This window comes from Pinus tabuliformis, chromosome 1_2 (genome assembly GCF_031772625.1).
Source record: "Pinus tabuliformis cultivar Carrire ecotype Pingquan chromosome 1_2, CPIR1, whole genome shotgun sequence".
NCBI classification, from domain to species: domain Eukaryota; kingdom Viridiplantae; phylum Streptophyta; class Pinopsida; order Pinales; family Pinaceae; genus Pinus; species Pinus tabuliformis.
The window spans coordinates 502,212,012-502,232,768 of NC_142298.1; the positions used below are offsets into that span (position 1 = coordinate 502,212,012).

The window sequence follows — 20,757 nt, forward strand, 5'->3', positions numbered from 1 at the left end:
TCCTACACTATATAGAGTTGGCAGCACTGACTCAATATGGGACCAAAAACCAATATGAAGAATTTCAAGGGGGTGTGATCAATAGATAGGTAAGTGGATTTCCTAACCCAATTAGACACGAAAGTGAAGGAAATTCATACTAAAGAGTGACTTACTTTTAAATACTAACTCTATACACTATTTTCCCAATTTTCCCCACATTTTTTGTCAAGTATCTCTTTATTTTTACACAATATTGAGGAGGAGAACATATTCTTGTAGTATAAGCTTATCCTTCAGATAAGCCCTTTGAAATATTTTTAACGAACCTTGGGAAGGAGTGGTTTGGTCTCATCATGATTGAAGAGTCCTACATTTTTTACATTTTACGAGTCCAATGAAGGGGTAACTTGACTTCTTTTTCATATTTAGAGAGTGAAAAAGAGATAAAAAGAAAACTCCATAGTGTTCTTTTTCATAAATTTAGTCCCTTGAACCTGAAAAAGTGTTAAATAATACAAGGAAGAACTCTTTTGACCATGATTGATCAAAGTATAACTTTTTCTTAAATAGTCTACGTGGTCCATAAAATGGGTAAATTTATACTAGGTAGACATTTCTTCATATATTGTTACGAGCACGAAAGAAACAAGTTCACTCAACAATATTTTCATATTTCGAGAGTTAGAAAATGGCTTAAACGTAACTCCAGAGGGTTTTTTTTCCGTAATTAGTTTAAAGAGCCCGAAAAAGTAATAAAAGTATGCTCTTGTCCTTCTAACAATTTAACGAAGTTGAGAATGAAAAGATATCACTCACCATATTTCAATTTAATTAACGAGTAGGAAAAGATGGAAAGAACTTGACATCTTCATGTGCGTTTTATGAGCATGAAAAGATAACAAAAGAAGCTAAGGATTTTCATGAGTTTAATGAGTCTTGAAAATAATGACCATAATGGACTTGAGATAGGTTTCATTTTTACACATGCTTGAAACAAAGAGAAAATTGTGCTTGAGATAGGTTTCATTTTTACACATGATTGAAACAAAGAGAAAACTATGCTTGAGATAAGTTCCCATGCCCCTAGCATAATGGCAGAGGTTAGTGACTTAATTCTAGCATGATGACTAGAGGCATATGCACCCCGAGCTTCATTTGATATGCCCAAGTAGACTATTGGTTACTAATATGTTTGATGAAATCAAGGTTCATTTATGAGATCAAGTGAAATAATTAACTTAATATTTACGAAATATAGTCAAAGAATCAAATCAATTAGAGGGGGTTCTGTTTCATTTTTTAACGAGATTGACATAGGGAAGGAAATATGCTCATAATACCTTGTTTCATTTTTTAACGAGCTTGACACAATAAAAGGAACTATGCTCATGGAACCTTGCTTCATCTTTTAACGAGCTTGACACAAGAAAATGAACTATGCTCATGGCACCTAGTTTCATTATTTAAAGAGATTGACACAAGAAAATTAACTATGCTCATTATGATCTTGATCACAAGTTCCAAGATGACAATTCTCTTGAAGGAATAAATGCCAAGGGACACACCTCGATCATGAAATCTAGGAGGTCTTCATCATATGGAAGAACAGTGCTCTGGAAGGAATATATGTCAAGGGACTCAATAGGGGTAGGAAGATCAGGTTACAATATCACCATTGAATGGTTGCCCATGTTAGCTTCCAGATCTATGTCAAAACACGTCCAACATACAATGAGAGGCTCTTTTTTATCATGTGACAAGTTGCAACATAATTAACCCGTGGTAGGGGATTACCACTTGCATATAAGGAACATCTAAGGATGTTGGATGGTTGACATTCAGATTAGGAACACCAAACAAAATCTGTTCAATAGTCACAATGTTTCTATTATGAGGGAAAAACATCACATGAGAGAGTGTGGACATGACAACTTTAATTGCATATACATAGTCTCACCCAAGGAACAAATTGAAATCCAAGGGGGCCTAAGACTACCATTACATAAATTTTCCTTCCAAGGTAGTGGGTAGGTGAGGAAGGATCCCTAAAGGTTCACTAGATCTTTTGTTAAAATCCAACAGAATCTCGATAAAATACACAGGCTGAGGGGAACCCAAATATTTCCAAGCAGTTGAGAATAAAATTCTAGCAGAAGCACCTTCATCTATAATAGTGCGGCACACATTATTATCACAAGACTTTATAATGATTTGGAAAGGGATGTAAGAAGAGAGATGTGGCTCTGTCAGTCTATTCCAATCAAGGGAAACAACCTCAGTACTTGGAGGGGGTTCCATTGAAATGAGTGAAATGTCCCCTCATGCATGGAATCTGAAGTAATAAGAAGAACTTGAGTGGTATTAACTTCACTCTCTAAGGGGAGAGTGGGATTGACCAAAGATAGAATCGAGTCGACCACTTCATCAACCAATGGTTCATCAACTTGATTGATATGGGTTTCACTCTCCAAGGGAAGAACGAGATCGACCGAAGATGGACTCATATCAATCACTTCATCAACCGATGGTAGGTTGAGAGAAAGCTTATGGTAACCAGTTGGAAGTTTTTTTTGAGAAACATTAAGGTTTTCCAACAATTTAGAGGCTTCATCCATATGAGAGAAAAGGCGAGTATGATGATTCTCTTCACATGAACTACAAGGAAACATAACTTTTCCCTTTTTCCCAAGAATTTTATAATCACTTGTTGATCGACCAATGATAAGTTGATGAGAATATTTGGACCACACTTCTAAGACCTTTGGGATATCATGACAATTGAGAAGAAGGTGGTCCCCTTACAAATACTGCAAGGGTATTTTGTTTTATGACATATGAGGGAGGGTTCCTCAACATTATCAACACTCACAACAATGGTTGGTTGGTTTACCCCTTTCATATCTTTCTTCTTCTTCTTCCTTTTCTTCTTCTTCTTAACCTCTTGGTTACTAGCATTAAGACTTTCACCAAGCGAAGAAGAAGAAAGGGAAGAAGACATGATGGGTGAAGAAGGTAAAGGGTCAACATGAGGCATTGTTGTTGAGGTGGAGAACATGGTTGAGGTGAAGCAACTTGGGTATTTGGGACCAATGAGGTTGAAAACAACCATACCAGTAAACCTATTGTGAATCTAGGAAGGGACAACGTAGCCATGTAAGGAGGACCAACATTTCCAAAGCAAGGAAAAGGAATAGGATACCCATTAAAAGGGTTTCCTTGATTGACAATTTCTGGAACTATTCCATCATATTCAATCTAAGGTCTATTAAAAAATGAATTTCAATTAGGAAATTTAAACAATGTATGATAGTTCAATCCACATTTTTTATCAATCAAATAAATAGTAGCAGTAAAAAGTGTCACTAGGTATCAAAGGTTTACCGAGTTGCTGTGAACTACTATATATTGTTAGGTACGTGAAGGTTATGCTCCCCGAATTTTGTGTTTGGTTTATCACATACAATAAGGTGACCGACTTGGTTACTTATGTTTGGTTTGCAATCTAGAGGGGGAATTTTTATATACTCAAGGGTACAATGAAGTACAATTTGTGTTAGTGTTGTCTAATATGTAACTGTACAATGGGGGCCTTCCTATATACTTATTATACATGGAGCGCCTTCCTATATACCCAAAGGTACATGGAAGAATGGTCCTATATACTATGATGTATGTGGAATAAAAAAACCACCCACAGAGTGTAACGCTAGTAAGAAACAACAACTCCTATGTTTATAGACGCTGAAACACGTCTTCTAACCTAGACCCACACTAAATGTGATTATTGTTGATTAATTGTTTATTTTAAATACTTTTATTGATTTTAATGTCACACTTTTCATTAATGGTAATTAAATGTGTATGATGACTAAATGGTATAATAACTCAATTCCAAACTAATGTAGCGAATATGAAATTATAACCTTTTCAATTCGATGAATACTAACTATAATAAGGAATGAGCGGTTTCAAGCAAAGAAACAAGTGCAACATTCAAATCAAGAAACATGAACTATTTTTAGAATGAAAATAAAAGAAAATGCAAGATACACGATCCTTAAAATACAAGCCAAAAAATGCTTCACCAATGAACTACAATACACAAATTTTTTTCTTTTTGAGAAACAAATATTCAATGGAAAGGGATAAGAACTTTTTCATAAAAAACTCTAACAAATAGATCTTTGACAAAGTAATTCCAATGCAAAAGAAGACTGTAAATACTTCAATCAACAAGTAGAAACTAATTACATCAAAGGAATGTAAATGGAAACTTTTCACAAACAAAAATATTTTCCACAACAAACCAAACAAATAAGCTCAAATTAATCTATATTTTTGTGAAAATAATCCAAAATTCTTTACCATAGACACAATGAATTCTTTGATCAGATCACTAAAAGAAGACATATTCATACAACCAATTTCCAGAAGTAAGAAACGATCTTTTGATAGATCAACGAAACTAATCAACTCCAAAAGCCTAAATATGTAAAGATAAACAAGTTACACAAAAATACAATTAAACACGACAATTCAAGCTAAGGTTGACTTTTCATATAGACCACAGACTCAAGGAAACTCATAAAAAAACAAATTTTCAGACCCAAAAGGCAAAGACCCTAATTTTTTCAATTTCCAGGTATCATCACAGGTAGCCAGTTGACACCAGTGCGCTGGACGCACTTTCTATATAGGAAAAATGTGTTGCGTCACTCTGTCCCTAAGACAAAGTGTGATGATGGAAAAGCACAAGCAAAAATAAAATATCATTCAATAGGTCAGAAAATCAAGTTTTCAAGGTCAAATTACAGTCGTCAAAGGTTTTGGAAGGAAAAGGTAGATAAATGAGGCTATTGAAGAACTAAACTGTTCCCCAGTGGATTCATCGAGTTTGTTATCGGAAAAATCCCTCTTGGAGACAAGAGTGATCTCCCTAGAATTAATGATCAAATCTAGAACAAACAAGACAGTGCATACTATCTTTCTCTAGTAAAGTTTGAACATGACTTGCTTGTTTAACAAAATAGGTTTTCACTTCAATCCTCTTCCAATCCTCCCTTTAGCATGACAAACATTCACTTCGCCAGCATGAATGCATAAGTTAGAAACCTCAAAAATCCAACCCTCCTCTTTGGTTTGCTTTATATTTATAGGATAAGGGAAGAGGTTGTAGATCCACTTCTGAAGGGGTGAGATCCACATCAAGGGGAGATAAGATCCCTAATGAGTGGGATGAGATCCATCAAAGTGGAGATAATGCCCAGATAGTTGTGAACTAAATTTCATTTAGTTTGAAGAAGATTATTGAACAAGGCTTCTGGAATTTACTTTTTATTTTTACCAATGTACAATTGTCATCACACTTTTTCGTCCAACAAACTACATTGATCATTGCTTTTTTTTAGTAGTTACATGTGGGACATCACACTTTGACAATAGGAAATATGCGATGAGGCCTAAAATTAGGGTTTTTAGCAATGTAATATAGGATTATTGTATTTCTTAGAATGACTCTTCTTCCATCTTTATAAGGGAATGTTGAAAATAATCCATTGGGTAGTGGAAGACCCAGATTTAGGGTCTTTTGCCTTAGTGTGATAAAATGACATGTAAGAGACACCTATCACTATCGACTCCCTCTCATGTGTTAGACAAGGCAAGTTTATAATAAGAAACATATGTCCCAATGATTTTATTTTCTAATGAATTTGAGTATATTTTTTAGTAATGTAGAACAGAAAGAAAAAAAGACTCATGAAGCACCTCAACATATTGAAGCCATGAAAAGAAAGAATGTGAATTTGTCGGTGAATGTAAAAATGACAAACAATGGTGTAAGATTAGAGCGAGAAATATGGGTAGACGCAGTTGACACTAGTTGTTCCTAGATCAACCAATGGCCTACACCAATCCTTATTGAGAAAGATCTACATGATGCATGGATTGGTAACAAACCCATGTGTGAACATCTTAAAGTCTTTTATTTTGAAACACAGTTACCGATCAAATGAGAAAATTACCGATTACCCGTTTTTTTAAGGTAGCAAAAAAATCACCCCATTTTGAAAAGTGGTTATTTAGAATACACATTTTTTTTGGAGCATAATTTTGGCACTTTAAATTTTCTTATGTATCATGTATGGACATTTTTTTTTAAATGTTAGTGATTTTCATGTTAATTTTGAAAAGTGATGATGTAGCATCAACCCCTTTTCAGTGCATGGCTTATTTTTGACACTTTAAATTTTCTAATGAATTAAGCATGAATAATTTTTTTTAAATGTTGAACTTTTTACCATTTTTCAAGTTATCTTATTCATCATCTTGTTTTTCATCCTAAGATGTTTATTTTTTAAGGGTTTTCCAAATATGTGTTTTTTTGTTTTTCTTTGCAATGTCTTTTTATAAATAATTTTTTAATTTGTTTTGCAATGTTTAAAAAAATAATAACATTAGTATTTTGAGGTTATGACTTTTTATATATTTATATATCTTTAATTAATACTTCAATACACATAAAATAATTATAACTAAAAAAACAATTTTAATACTCGACAAAAAATACACATTTTACGTATAAATAATTTTTTTTTGATGAAAAATTGAATACAAAAATTCAAAAAATAATTTTTTTTATGAATTTTATTTTCACAACTGATGATATTTAAATATTGTTTCTAAGAAAAATGACTTCAAATGTGACTTAAAGTAAAAATAAAAATAAAATTAAAAATGAAAATGTTAAAAAAAATAGAACATATAATTTAAAAAAAAACAAAAAAACCCTTAAACAAATGAGAAGCCTAACCAAAAAAAATACAATTAAATAAAAAAAAAAATAACAAATAACAACTAAAAAATATGCCAAAACAATTAAAAAAAATTAACTCCAAAAAAGTATTAAAAATAAATAAATTGGGAAAAAAACATATTAAAAAAAAAAAAAAAAAAAAAAACAAATTAAAAATTATTAGAAAAAAAACATAATTTTTGTTAAAATAATAATTAAAAAAAAAAAACATAGAAAAAAAAATTAAAGAAAAAAAAACAAAATTTAAAAGTAATAATTAAAAAACATTTAAAAAATAAAAATAAAAAAAACATTTAAAAAATGAAATTTATACAAATAAATTAAAAAAAAATCAAAACCGGCGTGGGCCCTAGGCAGCTATGAGCAACTCCCTGCCTGCCCAGGCCAGACGCCCCCCTTGGTGGTGAGTCGATTCCAGGAATCGAATTTCCGCTCAGGGTGTCAGGCCCATGAGTTGATTTGGGCACGCTTGTGTGCGACGGGCGCCCGAACTCGGTTATGTGTGACAATGGGAGACTTCTCGGTTATGCACGACGAGTCGTGCAGAGCGGTTATGTGCGACAAGTTGTGCAGAGGTGTTTCAGTTATGTGCTACAAGTCGTGTAGAGTGGTTATGTGCGATGAGTTGTGCGAACCCATTTCAATTTTATGCGATGACGGTCAGTTGGGTGAACGCACTGGGCGACTTGGTAGGGTCACACTGGACGACCAACATGAGCGAACCTGGTGGTGAAAAGCTGTAGAACGAAAAAACAACTAACTATGGAAGTGTACAATTGGGAGCTTATACGAGCAGATGGTCGAGTAGGTGGACCTGGTTTGCCAACGTGCAGTTCAGGGGTGCGACGAGCTAGATGGGAAAGTCGGCATGGAGGTCGAAGCCCCTCCATATGCATGGGTGCACATGTTTATATTGGCGGTGTTGGGAGGCATTCTAACCATCAATCAGCCAACAAGAAACCAAGCATAAGGAACTCACTTTAAAGTTCAAAATGTTTGGGAGGTATAAGGAGAGTGAATGAACCAGCGGTGAAGTACCGAATGGGCGAATGAATTGCAGGACCCACAAGCGAAGGTGTAGGAATCGACGAGCGTGGGTGTAGGAAATGGGCGGGCATGTCTGCATGACACGACCTGGGTGACCCGACACGGACACGCTGCATGACCTGAGGGCACCGCAAGGTGACCCAGCCCGTGTTTGCTACATGACCCGAGAGCGCCGCAGGGCGACCCGATCTGGGCTAGATTGAATGACAGGCATAGCTGGATGACGGGTAGAGACACACTGCATGACCAGTAGGGCAGGGCTGAATGACCAGAGTGACAATGATTTTTTAGAATTTGTCTAAGGCAAGGAAACTTGGGGTTTCCTCATATTTGTGTGGGTAACAAGCAACTAACAGTTGTGAGGTTGTGACACGACATTTGGTGGATTATGTAGGCCAAGGTAGTCGGTAGCACCAGATTGTTGTAAAACTTGTAATTGTATGTTATTGTACATTACTGTTATTTATTACTGATACAGGCAAACTTTACAGGAGTTGCCCCTCAAAAGTATAATTGTGTATACTTGTATGGTTTATGATTTCCGCTGCATACTGATGATGAATGATGAATGTTAATTGAAGTAAATGTTATTTTGCTGCATTGTTAACACTTGAAAAATTGGTTAAGTGTTAGAGTTAGGCATAGTCCATACACTCTAGTATTGGTGAAAAGAAAAAGTGTAGTGGTGTCGCACCTGCCTATGTGCAGTTGAAAGACTATCGCCAGGATAGGGCGTGACACAGAGGGCCGAGGGCTAGGGCTTGGGAGGGCGGCGGAGGTTGCACGCAACCTTCTCCGCTCGCCTAAGCCCAAGCCTTGCGACCCCTTGGGCGGCAAGCCGATCGCCCAAGCCCCACGACCCCTTGGGCGGCAAGCCGATCGCCCAGGCCCCAACCTCGCGACCCCTTGGGCGGCAAGCCGACCGTCTAGTCCCTAGCCCCGCGACCTTCTCAGGATCGACTTGTCGTCTAGGGGGCCGTCGCGCCTAGGGCCTGGGTGGGCGGGGAGCTGCGAGTAGCTCTCAAACCGCCTAGGCATCGGGCTTGCCTGGTTTGATTTTTTTTTTTTTTTTTTTTTTTATAAAATCAATTTTTTAAAATATCTTTAAATTATTTTTAAATTTTTTTTTCTTAATATTTCTAAAAATGTTTTAATGTTTTTTTTTTTTTTGGTTATATATATATATATATATATATATATATATATATATACATTTTTTTTTTAATGTTTTTTTTTTTTTTTTTAATTAATTGTATTTTAATTTGTAATGTTTCTAATTTTTATTTTTGAGCATTTTTATTTTTTATTTTTTTATTGGTTTTTAATATTGTATGTTATATTTTATTTTTACATTTTTTTGTTGTTATTTTTACTTTAAATCTTATTTTAATCTTTTTTTTTTTTTGCAAAAAAACTTAAAATGTCATCATCTTTGAATATAAAATTCATCAAAATTTCATAAAATTTGTTATTTTTCCAATTTTTTATTCAAAGTTTAAATGCTATATATATATATATATATATATTCTATAAAATGCTTGTTTTTTATTATTATTTTTATTTCATTGTTTTATATTCAAATTATTATTATTATTATTATTTTTTAAATCTATATATATATATATATATTATTTTTTATTTATTTTTTATGTTTTAATATATATTTTTGTTTACTTGTTATTATTTTTCATTTTCTTTTTTTTTTCAATGTTTTCATATTTGTTTGGATATATATATCAAAATAAGAAATATGTAGAAGTAATAAGTGTATGAGAACAATTTGTTGTTGATGGTGTACTTCTTTTGTGATGGATAAGACTCTGTAAACAACAATATGGAAACAACAATAGGAGAAACAACAATAAGATTATGTAAACAACAATTTTTTTTTGTGTAATTTTCAATATGTTTATTATTTTTGATTTATTAAATTAAAAAAAAAAAATTTTAATATCAAATTATTATTATTATTATATATAAAAATAAAAATAAAATATATATTTTTTAATAATGAAATATAGTTTTTAAAAAACAATTTGCAAATTTCAAAATCTTTAAGTTATTTAAAAATAAAATATTTACACAGATTTCCAAAAAAACAAATGTTTTAATGCAGAGTATCAAAAACTATAAAGTCATATATAAATTCATTTGTTTTGTAAAATTGTTCATTCATCATATAAGTGTTTTTTTATCTATTGACATCAATACATTATATCAAAAAAACATTATATTTAATAAATTGTTATTAATATGATAAACTTAAAATGAAAATAAATTAATATAAATTAAATGGTAATAATTCTTTAAAAGAATATTAACACCACGACCACTGAAAATTGCTGAAATTTCAAGTCTTTTCATAGAGGTGATATTTAATCCTTAATGTCATCCTTGGAATTTTAAGGGTTTTTAGAGACATGATATTTTATCTTTAATACCATGTCCGAAAATCGTTGGAATTTCAAGACTTTTCAGAGATATGATATTTTATCTTTAATGTCATGCCTGTCATTGGAATTTTAAGGTTTTTTAGAGTCATGATATTTTATCTTTAACGTCATTATTAAAAGATGTTGACAATTTACCCCGAAAAAAGGACGTTATTCCAACATCAACACTTTTCGTTTTCAGGTTATTTTTTCATGTTTTTTTGTTAGAGTTCTCATTTTGAGGTAATAGTTCTCGTTTGATCGGTAACTTTGTTTTGATACTTATATATATTTACAAAAAATCGAGTATTGTAGACAATAAATTAGAGAAAGATATATTTATTGGATATAAAAATGGCATGAAAGGATACAAGCTTTGGAACCCATAAATAAAGAAACTTGTCAATAGTTTAAATTCCTAGTAAGTAGGAAGGACACAAAGGAGAGGAAGAACCAAGTAGGATGCATTTTGATTCGAAAGATGAAGACACCAACTCAAAGAAAATGATGAACTAGATGAAAAAGAACCTTAAATCCTAGTCTTGGGAAGATTAGCCAGAGAAAGAAAAGCATAAAGGTATAGTCCACCTAATTTTCATTCTTCTATTGTTTTATTTGCCATCAATGATGTTACAAATGAAAATAAATTAAATTCTAGAAAAAAATTATCATTGAAGAAATGGAAGTCTTGGATAACAATGTGATGTGGAAATTGATCAAGTTGCTTGCTAGAACATAACTAGTTGGTAGCAAATGGTTATTCAAGAGAAATTTCAATACAAAAGATAAAGTGGAAATGTACAAAGCTCCCCTAGTAGTGAAGAGACAATTTCAAGGGGAGGGAATTCAACTTAAGCGAGATTTCTTCTCACATTGTGGTGGCAATATCGAGGAAGGACACGTATCAACGACCGTTTAACTTCGTAGATCTTCCGAATAAAAAAAATAGGGTTTTAGGTGTGAGGTTTTAATGCACTTTAATTATTTCGGCCTGCCCCTTTGTACTACCCTTGGTTTCGCAAATGTAGCCAATTCACAACTGCCGAGGGAAACTAAGAGTCGACCTCCATTCTTGCATCAGTTGTTGGTTTGGTTCGGCTTTGTGTGTGCGTTATGCCTTTGCTTGTTTCTTGTGGTGGTTTGTTTGCTGGTCCACGGAGGCTTCAGGTCGACTTTCAATCTGCAAGTTGTTTCATTTATTCTTTGTTGCCTGGCTTATGCTTCGTTTTTATTCTGCTCGTGGTGATTTTCGATGTTGGTTCTAGTGTTGATCTGGCTCTGTGTAACCACAGGTTCTTCCCTTGCTACTTCTGTGGGTGGCTCAGCAAACGCTACTTCAGGTAATTTTTTTGTTCTGGTTTCATTCCTTCATCTCGTTTTTGTGATTCTAACCCTCTGGCCCCTTGGTGAGCAGGTAAACTTACCAATGGTGTTCTTGTTGAGAGAAACCCTCTGGTGAGAGACTCGGTTCTCGTCCTCTGACTCGGAGACAGGCTTTTTCCAGGTAAACCCCTACTCTTCCCTTCTTTTATCTGCTCTTCGCCACCTTATTTTATCTGCCTTTCCGATTTTTGACTACCCATCTTGTTTTCGTGGTGATGTGCAGGTCATGCTTGGAGAATGCTACTCCACAGCCTCATTCTTGGGAGTCTTTGCGGCTTGGGAAAACAGGGTAGGATCCCTCCGTGATTGTCTTGTTGTTTTTGCTTGCGTTATCCTTAGTCAGGCATAAACCCTTGGGGTTTCGTTTTCTCAGTATGTTTTGTATGGTTTTGTGGGTTTCACACCCTCGCTGTCAGACTAGTCTTGGCCTGCAAAGTGTTGTTTTCGGTGCTTGTGGGTTTCGAAACCCTCTACTGTTTTGGTTTCATAAATGTATATTGAACTGTTAAATTTTGAAATGTAACAAATGCACAGGTGTGCTTGAATATTGAATGTAAATGTACCTAGGTTTTTGATAAAGAATGTGATATCTTTGCTGGGTTTGCCTTTGTCTGGTTCCTGGTCTGAAATGCCTTTAGTCACGAGATTTCTGTCGATGTCATTTGGCCTCTTAATGAAATACTTCGCTATTTTGCTTTAAAACAATATCTGAAACACTAATGCGCAGGAAAAAAAAGAAATTCTTTCTTTCATAATGACAGAGATTTTAGATTCATTTGCTTTCACATATACTTAAGAAATTGTAATTTCAATTTCTGTGTTCTTCCTTCTCTCTAGATGGCAGCCCCCCTCATAGTGGGGATCTGGTTTTGCTTTTATGCCTTACTAGCAGTGTCTCACAGTTGAGAAACTGTCCTTTAGTTACCTTACAATTATCTAATAGTTTCTTTAAACATACTCTTAACTAATCCTATTTTACTTGCTTGCTTAATTTTCAAAAGACAATGGCTGTATCAGCCTTAATTTAAGTAAAACAAAAATAAAACAAAATTCGTAATGTTTTTCTTTCCTTACAGCAGAAAATAAAAACCATTTCCAGCTGTCGCCTTTTAAGTCGGATGCTCCTGCATCACATTGCTAAGCTGACTTCCGCTAGAGATGTTGTCTATTGATGATGATTGACATTTTCAAGGGGAGGGAATTCAACTTAAGTGAGATTTCTTCTCACATTGCTAAGCTGACTTTCGATAGAGATGCTTTGTCTATTGATAATGATTTTGACCTTGAAGTACAACAAATGGATGCGAAGACAATATTCCTACATGATGATTTGGAAGAATAAATCTATAGGTTGCTGCATAAAGGTTTTACAAAGAACAAAAAGGAGGACTTGGATTGTAGGTTGAAAGCATCCCTCCATGGCTTGAAGCAATCATGAAGGATGTGGTATTAGAAGTTTAATAATGATATATTGTGACTTGGATTTTCATGATGCAATACTTATCACTATGCATATACCAAATAGGTTATCAATGACATTGTTATTGTACTGTATGGTGATGGGGATATGTTGTTAATTGGAAACACCATGAAAATCATTACAAATGTTAACTATCAATTGTCATCTAAATTTGATATGAAGGATCTTGATGTTCGCCGATTTTTATTTTAACCATGAAAATTAAAGAGAATTGTTTAATAAGAAATTATGTTTAAATAAAAGGATATATGTTGAGGCAATATTCTAAATATTTAGAATGGAAAAATGTAAACTTGCTAATACTTGTAGTCTTGTTGGCTCGAAGTTATCCATAACAAAGTCTCACAACCCTTCATGAGGATGTTGAAAAAATGTCTCATGTTCCTTATGTGAGAGTTAGAAATTTAATGTGTCTCATAGTTTGTATCTTGCCTATGCAGTGGAAGTTTTGTGCAGATAAAAATTTAATGTCTCATAGTTTGTATCTTGCCTATGCAGTGGAAGTTTTGTGCAGATATAGCGGGAGTTTTATATATATATATAAAACCTAGAGAATGAATGAACATCGGGACCACCATGGAGTGAATCTTCAAATATTGGTGTGGCACTTCAAATTATACGATCACTACGAAAGAAGACCTATATAAATATTGATTAATGCATAACTTATTTGGTGGAGCATTCCATGCTCATATCTTGCCTATGCAGTGGAAGTTTTGTGCAGATATAGCGGGAGTTATATATATATATATATATATCAAACCTAGAGAATGAGTGAACATCGGGACCACCATGGAGTGAATCTTCAAATATAACCTAGAGAATGAGTGAACATCGGGACCACCATGGAGTGAATCTTCAAATATTGGTGTGGCACTTCAAATTATACGATCACTACGAAAGAAGACCTATATAAATATTGATTAATGCATAACTTATTTGGTGGAGCATTCCATGAAATGAGCAAGTAGCACTCTTAACAATAGGCATGGAACACATGGTAGCCAATCATATAAGGAAATCGTATAGTTGCAGAGATTGTGTTCAGAAATTGGCTTTGTACAATACAATATAAAGGTAGATTGCAGATTGTTTTGTGTGGCAAAGAATCTTTGTTATCACAGTCAGATGAAGCATAATGATCTGCGCTATCATTTTTTGAATGACATGGACGAAGACAAGAAGAAAACAAAGTGATAATAGTGAGCCTAACAAAACAGAAAAATGAATTCCTTTTGTGTAAAGAGTGTTTTTTCATTGTATTGTAAAACAATAGGGCACCTCCATTGATACAAAATCCGTAACTTGACTACAGGTATATTATGCTCTGATGATAACAAAATATTTCAAAATCCGTAACTTGACTACAGGTATATTATGCTCTGCTGATAACTAAATGAAAATATTTTAAGAAGTAGAGACATTTGACTGTCCAGAATGTTAATGGGAACCTTATTATATCTTAGCAAGCTGCTTGAGATTGATGGGGTAAGAGTCAGAAGGAGGGCCGGAGTAAGCTCTTGTGGCCAGAATAATGTTCACAGCTTCAGTGGGATGGAATGCGTCCCAAAATACATGCTGGTCCCTGTTGGTACACGGTTCCAGTCCCGGAAGGCACGTTATCTATCCATTATACATGCCTATCCCACATCATCCTTGATTTGTCACACTAAAACCTGTATATAGCAGTAAACACATCAGCAACAAATTACAGTAACAACTTATTCATGTTGGTCTGCCCTAGCTTATCCAAGATTTTAAGGTTCTATGAGCACAAGTTTAGAATTAAGTTATTAATATACCATAAGAACTGGGATCGTCGATCATGTCTTTAACTGCACTGTAGGCATCTCCATAGACGCAATGTGCACCAGGCATATTGAGTGACAGAGTGCCCAAAAGATATTTGAGCTTGGAATTGAAGAGTATGGCGTGTTGGTTTACACTGTCAATGCAGCTGCCATTGCTATTGGACATTGCTATTTGACTTGGAATGCATCCCAGAGGACCCATTGCTGCCACTGCGAACTTGCGAGCTCCCAAGTTGTATAGAGCCTGCATATATATTCCACATAAAACCCACTTATATAATAAATACTCAGTAAATTGACAGTGAACAGTCTAGGGGGATTATTTTTATGTAAGTTTAGATAAAGTACTGTATTTTGACGAGCAAGCAGATTTTGTTTTGTATTTTGATGGAGTAAGATAACCTTAAGGAAAAGATTCTAGTTGCTGGTACGAATTTCACAAGAGTTTTGACGAAAATGCTAGGTTCTCACATTTTTCATCCTAATGAAATAATATTTACTAAAGATTTTGTCCAATCTGAATGGCCTCAAATAATCTAAATGACAACCAAAGAGAAGTTTGATGCAAGATGAGAGGGTTCCTTTTCTTGAAACTATTTTAAGATGGATACCATATGTCAGATTCCTGCACTGTTCACTTTTTAGACTAATGCTAACAAAGTGTGCACTTATCACTTTTCAGAAAGCCAATGTTGAGTACCAAAAAACCAAAATTTTAAGTTGAGTAAGGAAAGTAATTATCAATTACAAAACAAAATAGCCAAAATTAAACCATTCTTAATTACAAAACAAAACAAAACAGCAGTGGTATATAGTTTTTTTGTTTTGTTTTGTTTTGTTTTGTTTTTTTTTTTTTTTTTTTTGCATATTTTTGGGTCAAATTTGCTAGAAATTTGATAAGGAACTGCTGGAATCCCAAATCTGAGCTGTGAACTCTGCACCATCAGAATTCACTAAAGAGTTTCTAAGCTGTGAACTCTGCACCATCAATATTCACCAGAGAGTTTTCAGGGCATTGAATCCATTTAGTCCTAGTTGTGATCCCTGCATCATCTGAATAGGCAGGAGTTTTTCAGGACACTAAATCCATTTGTAAGTTAAAAACACATTTTAAACTACAAAAATTCAAAATCCTACCAAAAAATTGTTTTCCCATATTCAAACAAAAAAACCTCAAAACCTAAGAGAGTTAAACAACGCCAATAAAATCCAATAACCACTTTAAAATTTCAATTAAATTCTCAGTTTTACAAGAACCACTTTAAAGTTTCATTTGATTTTGGTTGTATTTCTCAGGCAACCAGACAAAGCTTATGAAACCAACCACCAGTTGTGAAAGTTGCCACATGAGAAGATCGCTATAAGTCTCTGGGGTGTATTGTCTACTGGTTGGATAAAAGGCAGGCATAAGATAGTTGTTGATATAATCGTTGCTGCCAAAAGTAATTGAGAAAATAGATTTTGCTAGATGCTGAGCCACCGCCACTGCGCTTCCCAACTGCGATGTCAAATCCTCTAAACTCTTCCCAAAATTTGCAATCTGTTGATTGAACGATATGCGCCCAAGCTATCAATTTTGCACCAAAAAAAGAAATGTTAGATACCATATATACTACGTTTAGCACCAGTGGGAGAAAGTCAATTCATCATTTCTGCAATTTGGACTTACAAGGTTTTGGCCAGTCTCGTCCAAAATGCCTGCGGGTGCTGAAGCGTAGTTCACTCCATTTAGGATTGCCGAACCCCTTGTAGATGGGTCAAGGTATGCAGGAATGAGAGGCAGCCCTAGCAATTGCCCTGAGATCGTTCATTCAACATTCTTTAGGATCAAAATACTGTACAGTTTTAAAGATGTATAAATCAGAAGCAATATAACGGGTTAGATAAACTGGTTTTAGTGAATATTGTTTTATATTTATTAGTTTTATTTCATTTAAAATATAGAATAGAAATAGTTTAAAAAATTAAACCAACTGGTTGTCATTAGTATGTATTGAAATAAAAAATAATCTAAAGAGTTAAATCAACTAGTTCTATCAGTCTTGTTGATAAGCATCTAACATTTCTATTCCAAGCTAGTTTTTCAATTAGGAGCACTAATTCATATTCAGAGAAAAAGTTCTTTGTGGTTTTCTTTGGGTCTGAGTGTAACTAAATTGCAGAGTTAATATTTCAGAAATATGATGGGTTTAATTGAGAAGTGGAAGGCTCATGAAAGATAGAGGATTATCAATTTGGTGAACTCAGCAGCAGGTAGTTCCTCCCCCGGTAGTGGGAATCCTGCAGATACCTCAGCCCCCTGAGTCTCTTCAGTGTCCAGACTTTTTGTTCCTTTTCCAATGGTCCAGGGTTAGCACCCTCTCTAAAGAGTGAAGCCAATTGTTTGAATTCGCTCATGTTTATAAAATTTCTTGAATTTTCCAGAATTTCCAATTAACTAATCCTGCTGCATTCTAGTTTCCTCAATTGCAAAGAGAGTTCACACCCAAGGGGAAACATCCTTTGTAATTTATTTTCAAGGTTTTCATGGGAAAAGTATATACAAACCAGAAGCATTAAATCAAATAATTATAGAATGCAAACCTAGAAAATCAACAGTCGTCCTGCCATTGCAAAACCTTCCAGTAGGATGGCCTCCAAAGAAATCTATTCCGTAAGGCAAGAAGTTGGCTTTGGCAATGCTTGCTATATAGTTGTTGTTGCCATTATCGATCAGAGAATCGCCGAATATAAACATGGCTGTAACTTCAGCCGCGGCCTCCCCAGAAATTACTCCAACACAACAATATGTAACAACAAAAGCTAAACAGGGGAGCCATGAAGCTGCCTTGGAATTTAAACACTTGATTCCCATCACTGCAAAGCCTCAAATATGTCTCATATACTCAAAACGAGCATACAGTAGCAGAAATAAATTAGATGAAATAGGTTGCCAAGACTCCCAGCTGAAAAAATCCATGATCATGCTCCTGCTTTTAAATTCAGTTGCAAATCCTAAGCACAATCAAGATAGCTGTGATCACTTGCAAATCTTGGAAGTCGAAATATTTGGGCATAGTTTCGAGAGTCCACCGAATCCACCAGCCAACCAAACCTTTTCGTGTATCAGAGACACTAACGGGTAATTCATTCATTAAAAACTAATGATTGATTTCACATTCGGCCTGCATGCTGGCCGCGGGCGTTCCATGCATCGGGGTTATGAATTGGGTTGAATGCATTCAAGCGAGCCAGCGAAGTTGTCACAGCTTTCCATGCACACATTCAAACTCCTTTCACTATTTTCGTTTCTATATCAGTCGACTTATTAATATAGATTACCTTGTCTCTGTCATATAGATTAATCTTGCATTTCTTTGGTCCAGCTGTGGAAAAATCCACCTACTGCTCGCAAAATGTGAATTTCCATGGGTTATACAGAAAACCACAAGGTTGCCTCTTAATCCTCTAACTTACAACTCTTCCAAATAGCATAAATGCATAAAAACTAATGTATTTTTCATTGTCAACAGCATAAATGCATAAAAACTAATGTATTTTTCATTGTCAACCTCACTTGTCAAGTCAAAATGGATATATATATATAAACCACAAGGTTGCCTCTTTATCCTCTGACTTACAACTCCTCCAAATAACATAAATGCATAAGAACTAATGAATTTTTCATCGTCAACATCACTTGTCAAGTCTTAATGTTGCACTTTTTTGGTCCAGCTGTGGAATAATCCACCTACTGCTGGCAAAATGTGAATTTCCATGGATGTTTTATATATATATATATCACAGAAAACCACAAGGTTGCCTCTTAATCCTCTAACTTACAACTCTTCCAAATAACATAAATGCATAAAAACTAATGTATTTTTCATTGTCAACATCACTTGTCAAGCCAAAATGGATATATAGATATATATATATATATATGAAAACCACAAGGTTACCTCTTAATCCTCTAACTTACAACTCCTCCAAATAACATAAATGCATAAGAACTAATGTATTTTTCATTGTTAACATCACTTGTTAAGTCAAAATGGAATAGAAACTTGTTTCTTCCATGTCCTTGTAGCAAAAAACATGGTAAATCTTCCCCATAAGTACCTAAATATCCTCAATAGGATTCTTCCGTATCCTCTAGTATAATCTGCCATCTTCAAACTAAAAGGACACCTTGGGAAGGAAATTGAAATCAAAGTGTCCATCAATCCCAAGTCTCATAAAAGGCCGTTGGAGAATATTATTTCTTAACATAGATTATTTTTTAAACCATTTCAGAAAAACAAGTGAATCTCCAAATATCTAAAAGTTTGGCTGACCATTTTTTTTTGCAAGTGTGAAGATCAACTTCATTGCCATCATTTTTGAAAACTTATCTGCCTCCCTTTTTTAATGTGCACATTGTTGTATTTTCTACTATTTCTCATCTTGAATTTTTTTGGTTATCATTTAAAGAATATTTTTTAAGGGATTATTATAGAATATTTTTTAAGGGAATTATTATAGGGAAAATTTTATTATTTCTTTCTTACTGTAAATAACTACAATTTCTTTAGTTTGTTTCAAATTTGTTAGGGTGAAAAGCTTGTATATCTTTGTAGTGAGGATTTTTTTGTCATATAATGGCTGGAGAGAAATAGGATTTTTGTAAATTTTTTGACGATATCACTACCAGGACAATTTTTGTCATATATTTGGCGCTTGAACATGAATGTTGTTTAGCATCTAATTGATGTAATTTTTACACTTAAGGAATGAAGTTATGATTTTTTCTAATGGAAAAAGTACCTAAAGTTCCTCTTAAAGATTCTACAATGATCTCTCCAAAGTTCCTCTTAAAGACTCTACAATGATCTCTCCTTCGGTTTTCCGTTTCACTACTTAGAACTTTTATTTCACGTTTGAACGTCTAGTCTTGCACACCATTGCACACATAAGACTACCAACTACACTAGAAAATGGCACTCTTGCCATCTCCTTTTCTTATCATTTCTCTTAGGATGCATATTAAGTTGAACAAGACACTCCCACTTGAAAGGAAGAAAAAAACCAATTTAATCTTCTCCATCCTAAAAATATCAAATATCTTGTCCTCGTACTTCCTTTAGTTGGTAAACAACATCTTGTTTTGGTGGTCTTTATTCACCTCAATTCTCAAGAAATGCAATTAACCAAATTCAAACTCAAATGACAATTGAGAATTATTCTTCTTGATTAATTACTTAATGTTATTATTCAAAAAAATGGCATCAAAATAGATTAAGACAATAGTAATGAAATGACCACGTTCTCGTTTGAAATAAACACAATAATTTGCATCACTTCTTATAAACATTTATACTACATCATATTTGTTATACCATTGTTAACATTGTCTTGGGAACTACTTCAATCCATATAATGATCTCTTGAATTTCACACCATGTCCTTTCCCCCTTTTACCATAAATCCTTCTAGTTACTTCATTAAGATTTTCTATGTCATGTCATCATGAAGAAATGTTATATTCATGTTATTTGTTCCTTTTCCAAAAGATAACCATATGTAGTTACCATTGACAACCCAATGGAGGCCATTTGGGAGAGAAAGTATTCTCACAATCAACACCCTCAACTTGAGAGTATCCTTTCACTACAAAAAAACCTTGTACTGCTCCACCTTATACTCCTCCTTAAACATCCATATGAATTCAACCTTCTTCCTTTCTTTAAGAAACTCCTACAAATTCCAAGTTATTTTTTCCTAGGGCTTGCATCCATTGAGAAACTTCATCTTTAGTAAAACCCTCTTTGAAATTTGTTGGTTCATCAC

The 20,757-nt window shown here is 34.1% G+C and overlaps 1 protein-coding gene across 1 annotated transcript; it reads right to left on the reverse strand.

Annotated features, from left to right (window-relative positions):
• Nucleotides 1-14,593: 14,593 nt before the first annotated feature.
• Nucleotides 14,594-17,803, reverse strand: LOC149206541 (GDSL esterase/lipase At1g71691-like). The gene is given in 5 exon segments (XM_089397721.1): nt 14,594-14,814; nt 14,941-15,193; nt 16,274-16,516; nt 16,619-16,746; nt 17,533-17,803. Coding segments are annotated over 5 exon segments (1,116 nt in total).
• Between the last annotated feature and the right edge of the window lie 2,954 nt (nt 17,804-20,757).